The following is a 12,205-nucleotide window of genomic DNA, read 5'->3' as shown; positions in this document are numbered from 1 at the left end:
GTCAAAGTCTTGGTCAAACAGTTTAAAAATACAAACACTCGCCTAGAGGTTTACGACCGCACGGCTGTGTAAGCTTTCGTGCATGATTTTTTTTTAAAGGTAAGATAGCATTCTAATCTATTGAGCCCAATTTTTTCAACTTAGTTAAAGAGAGCAGTCTAGGTTATAGTCAGAGTTATATACATTTGCTATGCATATCGGTGTCCCAAAACAATGAAATAGCGGCCATGTTCAAAAGTATTCCAAGCCAGTCCAGTGGCCGATCGAGTTAAACCTTATTTGTATGTAAACTTTCTTTTGTTCCAATAAATTTGCATAGCTGCTACGTGGGTGAAAACGCTTTTTCTCTCTCTACCATGTGTATATATTCACATATAGATCAGTTTATTGCATATAAATATTTTATTGTAGCGTTTGTCTTCAGGTCGTTCTTAATGTCAATAAGCTAAACAAACTAACGCAAATTTCCGTGAATAGAAGAAATTATGATTTTGACAAGAATGGCTTTTTTTAAAAACCGCAAAACAGTGAATAAGGTCAGTGAAGGGGGCTCAGGGTGGGGACTTCAGTATTTTTCTTTTTATCGTGACCACCCTGATAAGAAACGCAATACAATAACTCCGGCGCTCAATATCTCTGAAGTCCAATTCAACCAAAGCTATAACCAGGGTCTTAGATATGATAACATGCACTTATTAGGCGTGAAAATACACTTCAAAAACTCCCCTATTAACCTTTTTTGGTTGATATATACTCATAAAGAGAGAGCTTTAATTTAGATTTTAGGACGAGAACCAGTACGTGTGTCGGATTTAACTCAAAGTTTCTGCGCGTGTTCCGTTGAGAAAAACGAAAAACAAAAAAAAGACACCCCAGAAATCTTCAGCTTCCTTTTTTTTACCGATACTGAAGGAGGTTAAGCACTCTCCCGATAACAAAATGATAAAACTTCTTCTTTCATTTGATAACTTGTTACCGCCACTACGACATTCTCGCTAAATCCCGTTGTAGGATGACGACGGCTATCACTTTTTCCCGCCAAAATGAGACTTTTTCTCGTGTGAGCAGTACTTAGTATTGAAAAAATCTCGTCCTCTTAGTCGTCCTAATCTCAGAATCTTAAGCTCTCTGTGGGGAGGAGGACAGGGAGAGGGGCTAGGGAGGTTAGGGTAAAGGGGGTAAGGAAAAGGGGAGAGGAAAGAGCGAGAGGTGAGAGAACTTAAAGGGTGGGAAGCGGGAGAAATAGGGGGAAATTACACAATAAGGCCTTGAAATTTCGAAATAGAAAAGGTCCAAAGGGTTAAAGCCAAGAAAAAAGGGGTAGGAGCCAGGGGTGCAAGGTACAGGAGGCGGGAGGCTTGGACCCCCTAGTTCACCCACTATTTAAGAGCTATCTATTTGAATTACTTCTATTTTACATCCTTTCGAAGCCCCCCCTTCCCCCAAACCCTAAGCCCTAAGATCCATTAACAAATTGTGTAAACTAGTTAATTGAATTTACCGAATGTGGCTTTTCATCTGGAACATATGTTCAAAAATACACTCCTCTTATTTATTTCCCATGCTAGTGCAATTTGCACCACATTTAAACTACAATCGTAAACATCAAAAAGACAAGTTACACATCTGCACAGGTGAAATGAATGCCTTTCCAATAAATTCTCAAGTATTTTAGCAAATCAGCCATAAGTTGCTTCGACCCGGTGTGACGACTGAGCACTGAGTACTATGAAGTGGTTGTACGTCGTCTTTGCATTGTACGTGGCGTTTGCTGTGTCCGAAAATCCAGACGGTAAGACTTCTTTTATATACTCTTTTTTTAAAATATATATATATATATATAGAGTGGTTTTCGTTTGAGTGTCGTAAAACCAAAACCAAAGTAATTACTCTGGCCAATCACATAGGACACAGACAATACATTGAACCAATCAAAACTCGAAGTAATTACATGTGGCTGACGCAAAGCGCGGGAAAATGCATGCGAGCGCGTCACAATTGGCTTTGGTTTTACTTCTGATTGGATGAAAAGGTGGCGCGAATCTTTTAAGCCAATCGCATCGTGTAGAAAGTGCAAAACCAATTACTTTTCGACACTCAAATGAAAACCGCTCTCTATATATAAAAGAATGTTGTTTTTCCGGCCCAGGCTGAATATTCTTATTTTTTTGCCCATTTTAGGCTGAAAATATTATTCTTAGATTATATAGCTTATGACATTTCCGTTTTATAATATATTGGGGTATCAATTATAGTTAGTGCAGGTTTTTTCGTTTTGTTGTCCCTTTAGAGAATGGAATAAGTTGAAAACATATAATTGTATTGTATTTTCAGCTTTTGAACAGACAAAAATATATCCTTTTCAATATCTCAGCCTGAGGTTTATTCTAAAAATATTCTTAAAATTTCGCAAATTTCAGCCTCGATATCTCTTATAAAATATTTTCTTATAGTGTAACTTGCTTTCTAGTTTAAGATCGCATAAAAGATCTAGACATCCAAAAAGAACACAAAGCCGCCAACACCCCATTGTAACAGACCCAGTGCGATCGTCATCTTCACCGGGTTTTCTTAGAAAAATATTTTAGGTCAGTTAATTTTCTCGAATTTTCCATTGTTTTTCAGTGTACCTGCTATCGTCTTACAGTTTTCTAAATTTTTATGATAGGAGGCACTGCCTTAATCCGAGAGAGGAAAGTGGAACTGTAGTAGAGAATTAGTTAGAATTACAACTAACTAGTGAACGTCGTAGATAGTACTCACTGAGAACTCAAATTGTACTATAAGAGAAGGATTAAATTAACTGCAAAAACCGTGGACGAAGATCCCGCTAGTTGTAAACGTTGGATCTCTAGAAAACAGATCTAATCAGCCAAAATATAACTGAAGAACCAAGAACGAGAAGTCCAAAGACTACTGCAAAGCTGATTTAAGAGAACTCCGCACCTACGGCTAAATAATGAAATGAATCAATCAGCAGGGTACACAGAACGAAGCGATGTACGTCGTGAAGATTTGAGTGAGATTTTCCAGCCATCCTAATTGCGTGGACTGATTTTTAAAAAGCCGTTATCGTAGCCCCGGAAATAAAATAGAACCAGAGAGTTTTGTATTGGTAAGGTCACGTTAATTTAAGCTGGATTATTAATATTAACCTTGATAATAATAATAATTTAATATTTATATTGCGCAAAATACATGTAAATATGATCAAATGCGCCCTTGGGCCAATGTTGGTTTGTGCTGGTTTATTCATTCAGAATTTTCCTAATTTGCATTGTAGAGAATGAGGGTTTGTATGATCCTGACCTTTATGAAGGAGACATGATTCTGACAACTGATCAACGTGTGGCGGCAGAAATGGGACTGGATATAGACAATCCAACGGGAAGAGGCGCGACTAAAGGCAGACAGTGGCCTGGAGGGGTCATGGCTTACGTCATCGACTCAAGTCTATGTACGATTCAATTCTTTTTCTTTAGATAAATGTTAATTTAGCATAGCAAGTGTGGAAGCAAATGTACCTTGTAGATTGCTATTCCATTCATTCGTTTATTCATAATTGTTCTGAAGCAGAACATTTCCATCGAAGTGTTTGCAACGAGGAGGCTGATTAATGGACATCAGCTTCTTGATATTGTAAGTCTTGGGAGTGCCGTCATCATAAACAGTCTTCGTAAGATAGATTACTAATTAAAAAATTCATTTTTGGATGTGGGTTGAATCTAGAATGTAAGGGCTTTACCCCGGAAAAAGAAAACTGTCGTACTCCGTAGTAAAGAGGTATTCCTGTTAAGCGGGTGTTTGGAAAGCAGTGTAAGACTGTTCAATGGACAACACTTGCCCCCTTCTACTGCAGTTGAATTAGTCATGGTTGCTTTTTATATTTTCGATTCAGCTCGAGATTCCCGTGCCATGAGTGCCATCCAACAGGGAATGGAGGAATGGACAAGCAAAACTTGCATCCGCTTCAAGAAAAGAACAAACGAGGGGGCTTACGCTAATTTTAAACTTGGCTCAGGGTAAATACCTTGTATCACACCAGTAAATAATTTACAATTAGTCTTTGAAACAGAGATAAATATTCCTAAAGTCATGGTAATTCTCAAGTTTACAACTGCGTAAGGGTTTAAATGGAACCGTTAAAAGTTTGAATTGTTTCCTTAACTGAAAAGAAAAGTAGAGCTTTGTTATTTTCTGTTAACTTGCCAAGTTAGTGAAAAAGGTTTCTTGTGTCGCTCTTCGCATGAAGTGCTGACATGGCGGGATCGGTAGCCCGGGGTAAGGCGTCGTTTTCCTGTAGCATTCTTTGTATAATTAACTTGAAACTTATAATTTCCCCAAACATTTGCTTTTATTTTCGTTTTTTATAAATAAACTTCGATTTCTGGGCAAAAGTATTCTTGTTAGGAAACGCTGAGTTCACAAAACGGCCTCTTTTACTCGAATGAAAAGTAGTTGGGTTCCATCCAGTTCCATTCCGGACATCGAGCAAAAAAAAATCATCTAATAAAAGTAAAAGGGAAAACGCTGTTTTGAATCTTTGGAAGTCTTTTCTTGCCTTAAAAACATCAACCCTAGGATTCTGAGGACTTTCGAAAGATCGTTCTCTGCAAAAATTGGAAAAACACCGAGCTCATTATCCACTCGCTAGGAGGTGAACCGTTGTTGAATAGCCCGAGATACCGAACCAATCAGATTGCTTTAAACACCAAGTTCACTGGTGAATAATTGTTTTAGTATACACACACGAAGTGATCTCAACAGAGTCAGAAAAGAAACCATTAAAAAAACAATTAGTTTGATTGACGGGTGAATTCATGCGTAAACATGTAGCCGTAAACAGTAGATGTACAAAAGTTAGATCTTTACAGTATTTTCAAACATGGCAAATCATAGTTATCTGTATTAATTTTGTTCTAAGATTTAAAGTGTTCTCCCTAAATTCTAGCTCAGCAGGTAAAAGACCATTCATGGCTAGTAAGGCAGAAAAATAAGCCCCAGAGGTGCACTTTCCTGAGGGAGAGGGGGTAATGTAGTGAGGGACATGGCCCCACCCTAAGAGGAGCTAAGTTCTTTGAAACGTCATTCCCTCATTTCAAGACCTATTTTACGTAAACCGGCCTTTGTTATCTTTAGACAACAATTTAAAACGTTCGATTCCAATAATTCTACTCTGTCTTCAATGACCTCTTTTCAAAATGCGTGGCCCATAAAAAGAAAAGCCGTGTATACCTTAGTACTTTTCCATATACTGTATTCATTCACTTCCTTGATCGGGTCGAATCACAACTTGCGTATTTTATAAACTACTTATTTAATTTTAGTTAACCTTCAAGCGCTTGCAGGCAGTAAGAAGTGTTGCTTCAGGCGGTAAAGTTTACAGGTTACTGCCTGATAAGGAGAACACTGACTGTTTTAGCATCAATGATTGAAAAGAAAATGTTGAAAGTTTAAATATCCGCCCCTTTCTGAGAAGAAACACAGAGCTCTATTAATTTTCTTCTGTCGACTCACCGTGAATAGGAAAGGTTTTCTTGTCGCTTCTTGCAAAAATATAAATGCTGTCAACAGCGGCTACGATCGTGGTGGGCGTTGTTTATCGGCAGTGTTCTTTTTCATGTCAACTTGCTGGTACCTACAGTTTTCGAAAATATTCGCTTTCCTTGTTTTCTCCACAAATTAACTTCTATTTCTAGACAGAATTGGTCTTGCGAGGAAATACCGAGCTCACAAAACAGATAAAAAGCGGCCTCGTTTTCCTCTGTAGTGGTTAAAACATTGCTCCGCGCGTATGAAAGTCAAATCACAGTAAATCACAGTAAATCACTTCACAATAAATCACGCTTGTTTAAATACCCTGAAGTCTTTTCTCACCTTCAATATCATCAACCCTGGGATATTATTGTATTTTCAAAAAGTTCTTACTTTGAAACTTGGGATAAAAAACACCCAGTTTACGACACAATTTTGTTTTACTTTATTTTCACCGCCTAGAATATAAACGCCATAGCCTGAGAGTGCTTTAATCACCAAGATCACTGAGTGTGTATAATATACTAAGTCCTAATACGGAATAATCATTAAAATAATATGCTTTATGCGCGGTTGTAATGGCCTTTGCTTCATTGTCATGTAGCTGTTCATCTTATGTTGGACGAACTGGTAGTCGGCAAGATATCAATCTCGCTCGTGGGTGCTGGACCCGCGGAATTGTGGCTCATGAAATCGGTGAGTGAAGAAAAGCAGGGCAGACATAGTCGAAAACTGTAAACTGTTTAAAACATGAGGCGTAAAGGCCAAGTTTTGTAAATTTCATAAGACACCAATGACTTCAAAACAACTACAGAAAATCTATTTATTCTTACAATAATCCGGCCTTCGGTTTTTTTTAAAAATATGTTGGACATTGTTAATCTCGTACCCAGATCTGACTCTGTCTTACCTTGGCCTTGGGAGATCTGAGTAAGAGATTAGCGCTTTGCTTGTAGAAAGGAGTTGTTGAATGCGTACTCAAAACGAAAAAAAAAAAAAAAAATAACATTCCAGCAGAAAATTGCGACCTCTGTTCGCGTATTCTGCGCATGTGCCCTGTGGTATGGAATCAATTTTGATCGTTTTGTTTGCTTTCAGGGCACGCATTAGGATTCTATCACGAACAGTCACGGCCTGACAGGGATAGTTACGTCACTATCATGTGGAACAACATCATTGAAAGTAAGTTGGAACAAAATAGCATATCATAGTTTACATTATGTGATTTTGTCGAGTGAATTCCTTTTTAGAAATACAATATTTAAACTTCTCCCACATGTCCCAATCCGCAATAGCTCTGCATCAGTTCTAGTTAATGTGTATACTTATTAAACAAATTTAAATAGAAATAAAACATTTTTTATGTGATCCAGGGCAGAGTTTTTTCTTTTCTCGCGGATTCAACATATCTTTTTGGAAATTTTGCTGTAATTACATCAATTCTCATGTTTAACAAGCCGACCTAGTCTATTTCCCTTTTTATTATCTTGTCTTAGTCTATTACCACATTGTATACTTTATCTAATTCTTTAAACTCATTGATAATCTTTAGGAAACAAGTTTAACTTCAACAAGTATAACCGTGGAACAATAGACTCTTTGGGAACTAAATATGATTATGGGAGCGTGATGCATTATGGGAGCAAAGCTTTCAGCAAAAATGGACAACCTACGATCGTCGCCAAGCAGTCTGGGGTATGTAATCATTCGATCTTTTAGTTGTGGAACAAAATCAGTCAATTCAAATTCTACGGCCTAATTGACGATCACTGACAAAGAATTATTAAACAAGCCTTATTATTTTATTCAACTGATAGCAGAGCTCCACACCTAAGAAAATGTGGTAGTCTACCCAACCGAAAAATTTTGGTAATCACGTGACCGCACGCTCGTCCGCCCGCCCGACCGTCCGCCCACACCACAGGCAAACCAATCTTTTTAAACATTTTCTAGCTAGTTTGGGAGCCCAGGTGCAACTTGATAGTGCACATCCATGTTGTGATCAATTCACAGCCGTCAAAACAGGGTATCCGCTGACCATTATCACCTGACCGTATCGCGGGCTCAGGTATCAACCCATCGACGTCCATGACAGGTTTCTAGTTTTTAAATGATCGCAGGCTCAAGTTCAGATTTTTAAATGCATAGGAAATAAGTTGTGTTTATAAGCCACACGTCGAGCCGCACAATTAAAATTTTGATTTCAAACTGAACTCGGACTCGAAAATTCAGCCAGCTATTACAGACAAGGAAGGCAGTTGCTTTTGACATTTCTCACCATGGTCACGCGTCGGTCTCGCTGTAAGTCCAAATTTTATGCTCTGATTAGTCAAAATTTCACTGATGAGTTCATGAGGAAAATTTATGCAGCATGTGGAAACTTGCTTACTGATAGCTGAATCTCTTAGAGTTTAGTGTCATCTTGTAATGTTTTTAACTGCCTTTTTTCCACTGGATCTGCAAAATGAATTACAACTGCTATCAAGATTCTTTTGTTATCCATGGCTGGGTTTTTGGTTGAGAAATTCGCCGCTTGTCAAAGTCATCGGGAATCCGATTTCGGATGGCATCGTTTCGTTTTTCACCTTGCTTGATGCGTAAGAGGGTTAAAACGTCTCAATCTATGTATTATTTAGACGGAAGTGTCGATAGTATACATATCTAGCCGATTTTTTGAAAACCAACCTAACGAAATTTGCAGTCATTTGAGTGAAAAGGCGTCAAAAGGCAGGTTTCTTAAGCCCGAGAAGCTCTAAAATCATAGTAACGAAGGAAGAGGAAAGGAGAAAGAGAAAGAGAAAGAGAGAGAGTGAGGATGAGGAAAGGAGGAGAAGAAAAAAAGCAATGGTTGCAGTCTTAGTTTTTAGAATAGCTACTTTGAAGATAGTTTTTGGCCGGAAAAACTGTCGGACGCAAAAGGTCCATTTGGAGATAACGTTATCAAAAATCCGGCTAGATATATATGATAAAGGGGAAAAAATACATGAAATGAAAATAATCAAAGTAAGAACATACTTTTAGATGCTACAATAGGTCCAACTTTTTTTTTTTTAAAGAAATGGTTTTTTTTTGCTCATTTTGTCAGTGACTGGCGCCAAATCATTTTGATGCGCAAATTCCTTATTCTTAAAGACAGCAAAGACAATCTTAGATTCTAGATTCCATATTTACGTTTTGGTTGCCGGATTCCAGGTACTAGATTCCGAATTTCAAACGTAAATGGGATTCCGGATTCCTAGAACTGAATTCAGGATTCCAAATCTCGGGATTCCCAATTCCACAAGCAAAAATTTGCTAGAATTCCTGAATCCGGATTACATAACATGTGCCAAGACCGCGCCGTAATGCAAAAATCACCCTCAGGCTCATATTTGTAGTCCTAAACAGGGGAACATGCAAATTTTGTCCGACAGCTGTTGATAACAGAACAGTTTAAAACACCAGTTTCACCAGTTTCCATGATAGTTTATTACTTAAGAGTTAATGCTTTGGGCTTTCTGATGTTATTTTCATTTTTTTAAAAGGTTACCCTTGGTCAGCGGCGTGGTATCAGTGCAATAGACGCGCAGCAAATGAACCTGCTCTACAAATCACATTGCAATGGTGGTGGCGGAGGAGGCGGTGGCGGAGGAGGCGGTGGCGGAGGTAAGTGGCATTGTCTTTGTACAACTGTTTATAGGGTGACACAGTTGTGACTGCTACTTAACTTCTTGAATGGCAGGAGTATTTCACAAAACACAGCAGGGGCTTATCTGTGTAGGAGGCCCGAGGTACAAAGGGTTACAAGCGGTTACTGAGGGTTAGGGATAGGGTTGATTTGGAAAACTGTGCTTTATTTCCCAGGTCGTTTCCATGCAGGTGACATGATTAAATTTTTGTTTTCCTGTCAGTATGGTAATTTAATCACCTTAGTCTTAGACTTCAGGCAACGCGTTGTGGCTTTCGCGTGTGGCATGGTTGGGGAAAACACTCTATTTTTCTTTAAAAAAATTGCAATTAAGTGATAGAAGTTGAAGTTAAGTGGAGTTACATGGGTGATTCTACCAACTTGTATTTACCGTCTGCTTTCTGTTCAATTCCTTTGCTTTGTATTTCTACTTCGTTTTTTTTCTACGTCTTAACCTGATGGGGATTATCCTAAGAGTATTCCAGGGGATAAACTTACGCCAGAACTGCCGATGGACTTTTACTTTCTTCTTATCTGCTATTAAAATAGGAGGTAGCTGCGTAGACAAGGACAACAGGTGCCCAGGCTGGACGAGATATTGCAGCTATCACAAATACGTGAGAGCAAACTGCAAAAAGACCTGCAAACTGTGCTGAGCACACGAAAAAAGTGGCAAGTTAGTATTTATTTTAGACTACTTTAATTAAACTGTGATCACGTGGCCTTAAAAAATGGATTGAGCGCAGAATACGACTTTTTAGATTTGTTTCTGTGAAGCCATAATGCTCCCAGAAAACCAACACTTTGTTTCATACATCGAATGCATAATTATTCACCTGTAATAATCATTTTTTTTTTTATGGACACTAAGGTTATTTTTATATTGCGCCTCTACTTTAGCATCGACCAAGAAGGGGCAAAAATACCAACTTGTAGCTCTAGGCAAGAAAAAATCACATGCCAATTTTTCCCCAGCGGTACAGGCTTATTCTGACCGGTTTGTTTACCTAACATGTCGTCATTTTGTTTACATATTGCAGTTAAGCAATTAAAGATAAATCAGGTGCTTTTGGTTTCTAGAAAATCCCTTTGACTTGGTATAGTTTAATAAATTTGCGTATTTGATTTCTTGCAGATCATTTGCTTCTGGAAACTATAGACCTGACTGGCTTTCAAAAAGAAGTCTTATTTGACGAGTAGAATGAATAAATAAAAGAGCATTAAAATTTTTCTCGAGGTTTTTCCTTTTGCATTTTTGTCCCCAATTCGACACGTTAGAAACGAGAAAAGGACTGGAACGCGTCGGTCAGCTATTGGCCAAGTTCTTCGTACCCAGATCTCCCACGTGTATAACAGAGTGAGATCTGGTTACGAGATTACTATTGGCCAAGTTCTTCCCGTGTCCTTAGTAACAGTCCCAGAAGTTATTGCCGAAAAAAAAAAGACTCGTCCCAGTTTCTTTCTGGTTTCTAAAGCGGCGAATTAGTACTTTTGTGCTTGGAAATACATTGACACTCAAATAAAGTGCATTTATTTTTACAATTTCTTTCGTAACCAAAATGGCAGTATATTCTTCATTAACATATGCTACTCTAATACAGGAAGTGGCTGGACTGGTTCAGTAAAGTGGCCGAAACATGCGCACATTTGGGAGAAGGTTGTTTAATCTGATTTTGTTGTCAGATTAATGAGAGAGTTCCTCGTAAAAATGCCACCAATGTTTTGTCACTACCAAAATTCCTTCCTATAACAGCTGCCAACTAAGCAAGGTGCAGTTATTGAAACGGAGTTCTTAGCTTTGCACTTCGGCAAACTCTAGAAAAATTTAAACGCGTCAATAACAGGAATCCTTGTAAACAAACAATATAATGATAACGTGGAAAGTGCTGCTTAAAGGCCTTTTTCTCCACATTATTACAAAAAGGGTGGTTATAAGCGACCGCCCTGTTCGCCCCACCCCAAACAAGACTTTAATATCATTTTGGTCCAAAACCGAAAAAATCCCTGAAGACCATTAAGTTTTTTAAGAATATTTTTCCCAACAAAGAATCAACGAAAAACTTCAAATTTTAGATGAAAATTAAAAGCCAACCCTTTCGAAAAATCCAAATTTGGCGACTATCTGAAATAGAAAATTTAAAGTAAAGAAGGCTGGTTTTGTAACTAGAGGATGACTCAAGGCAATTTCTAGGCTTATCTTTCCGAAAGAGTCAAAAGTAAAGATTTCAAATTTTATGCAAAAGTCATGGGCTAACCCCTTTGAAAAAATTCAGAGTTGGCGAAGATCTAAAATCGCCATTTTTATAGCCTAGAAATGCATTTTTACTATCCAAAACATTTATTTACCAAATATACCATTTCTAAGCTTATTGTTCGTCCTAAAAAGATTAAATAAAGAACAGACAATGAAAGAATTTCAAATTTTTTGACCTAAATCATGGGTTAACCTCTTTTAAAATTATCCAATATTGTCGACTACCTAAAAGCGACATTTTAATAGTTTAGAAAGGTTTTTAACTATGCATAAGCATACAATATTACAATATTGTCGACTATCTAAAATCAATATTTTTATAGTCTTTTGTAACCCGCTATATCGGAAAAATGATAACAATCATCAAGTCTCAGAAATCTCAATAATAGGAATTTTTACTCGAAGTTGGCCTAGAAAATTCGTAAGCTTATCAAATTTATTAGATATACGACGAAGGCCCATATGTAGGGAAAGGCCAGTTTCAAGAGAACTGCATGCATTTTAAATTTAGGCGAATTTGGTTTTCGGCTAACATGTTGTTTAAGCTATCTTCGGTATCGTATTCACAGCTACAGTTTTCTAAATAAAAACACACGTCTGGATCACTGTCTTTACTCCCAAAGACTAAAATTTTTATAGGATTCACAAAACAAAGGATTAAACTTTAACTGAGCTTATCTATCCGGATCAAAATTAATGGCACCGCGCCGTTCATAAATTCAAACAGAGTTAGCCGAAATTGATCATCG

The 12,205-nt window shown here is 37.7% G+C and overlaps 1 protein-coding gene across 1 annotated transcript; it reads left to right on the top strand.

Annotated features, from left to right (window-relative positions):
• Positions 1-1,674: 1,674 nt before the first annotated feature.
• Positions 1,675-10,431, top strand: LOC140948442 (zinc metalloproteinase nas-15-like). Its single transcript, XM_073397683.1, has 9 exons — positions 1,675-1,792; positions 3,284-3,457; positions 3,899-4,022; positions 6,140-6,231; positions 6,634-6,717; positions 7,088-7,230; positions 9,060-9,180; positions 9,752-9,878; positions 10,338-10,431. Exons 1-8 carry the CDS (start codon positions 1,729-1,731, stop codon positions 9,856-9,858), a joined length of 909 nt encoding a protein of 302 aa, XP_073253784.1. The 5' UTR covers positions 1,675-1,728; the 3' UTR covers positions 9,859-9,878; positions 10,338-10,431.
• The last annotated feature ends 1,774 nt before the right edge of the window (positions 10,432-12,205 follow it).

The sequence above is a fragment of the Porites lutea genome, chromosome 9 (genome assembly GCF_958299795.1).
Source record: "Porites lutea chromosome 9, jaPorLute2.1, whole genome shotgun sequence".
NCBI lineage: Eukaryota > Metazoa > Cnidaria > Anthozoa > Scleractinia > Poritidae > Porites > Porites lutea.
This window is presented reverse-complemented; position numbering and strand designations above follow the sequence as displayed.

Coding starts and splice junctions, on each gene's coding strand:
- LOC140948442 (XM_073397683.1), top strand. CDS start 1,729: ATGAAGTGGTTGTACGTCGTCTTTGCATTGTACGTGGCGTTTGCTGTG. Junction 6,718..7,087: donor GTGGAACAACATCATTGAAA/GTAAGTTGGAAC, acceptor GATAATCTTTAG/GAAACAAGTTTAACTTCAAC. Junction 7,231..9,059: donor TCGTCGCCAAGCAGTCTGGG/GTATGTAATCAT, acceptor TTTTTTTAAAAG/GTTACCCTTGGTCAGCGGCG.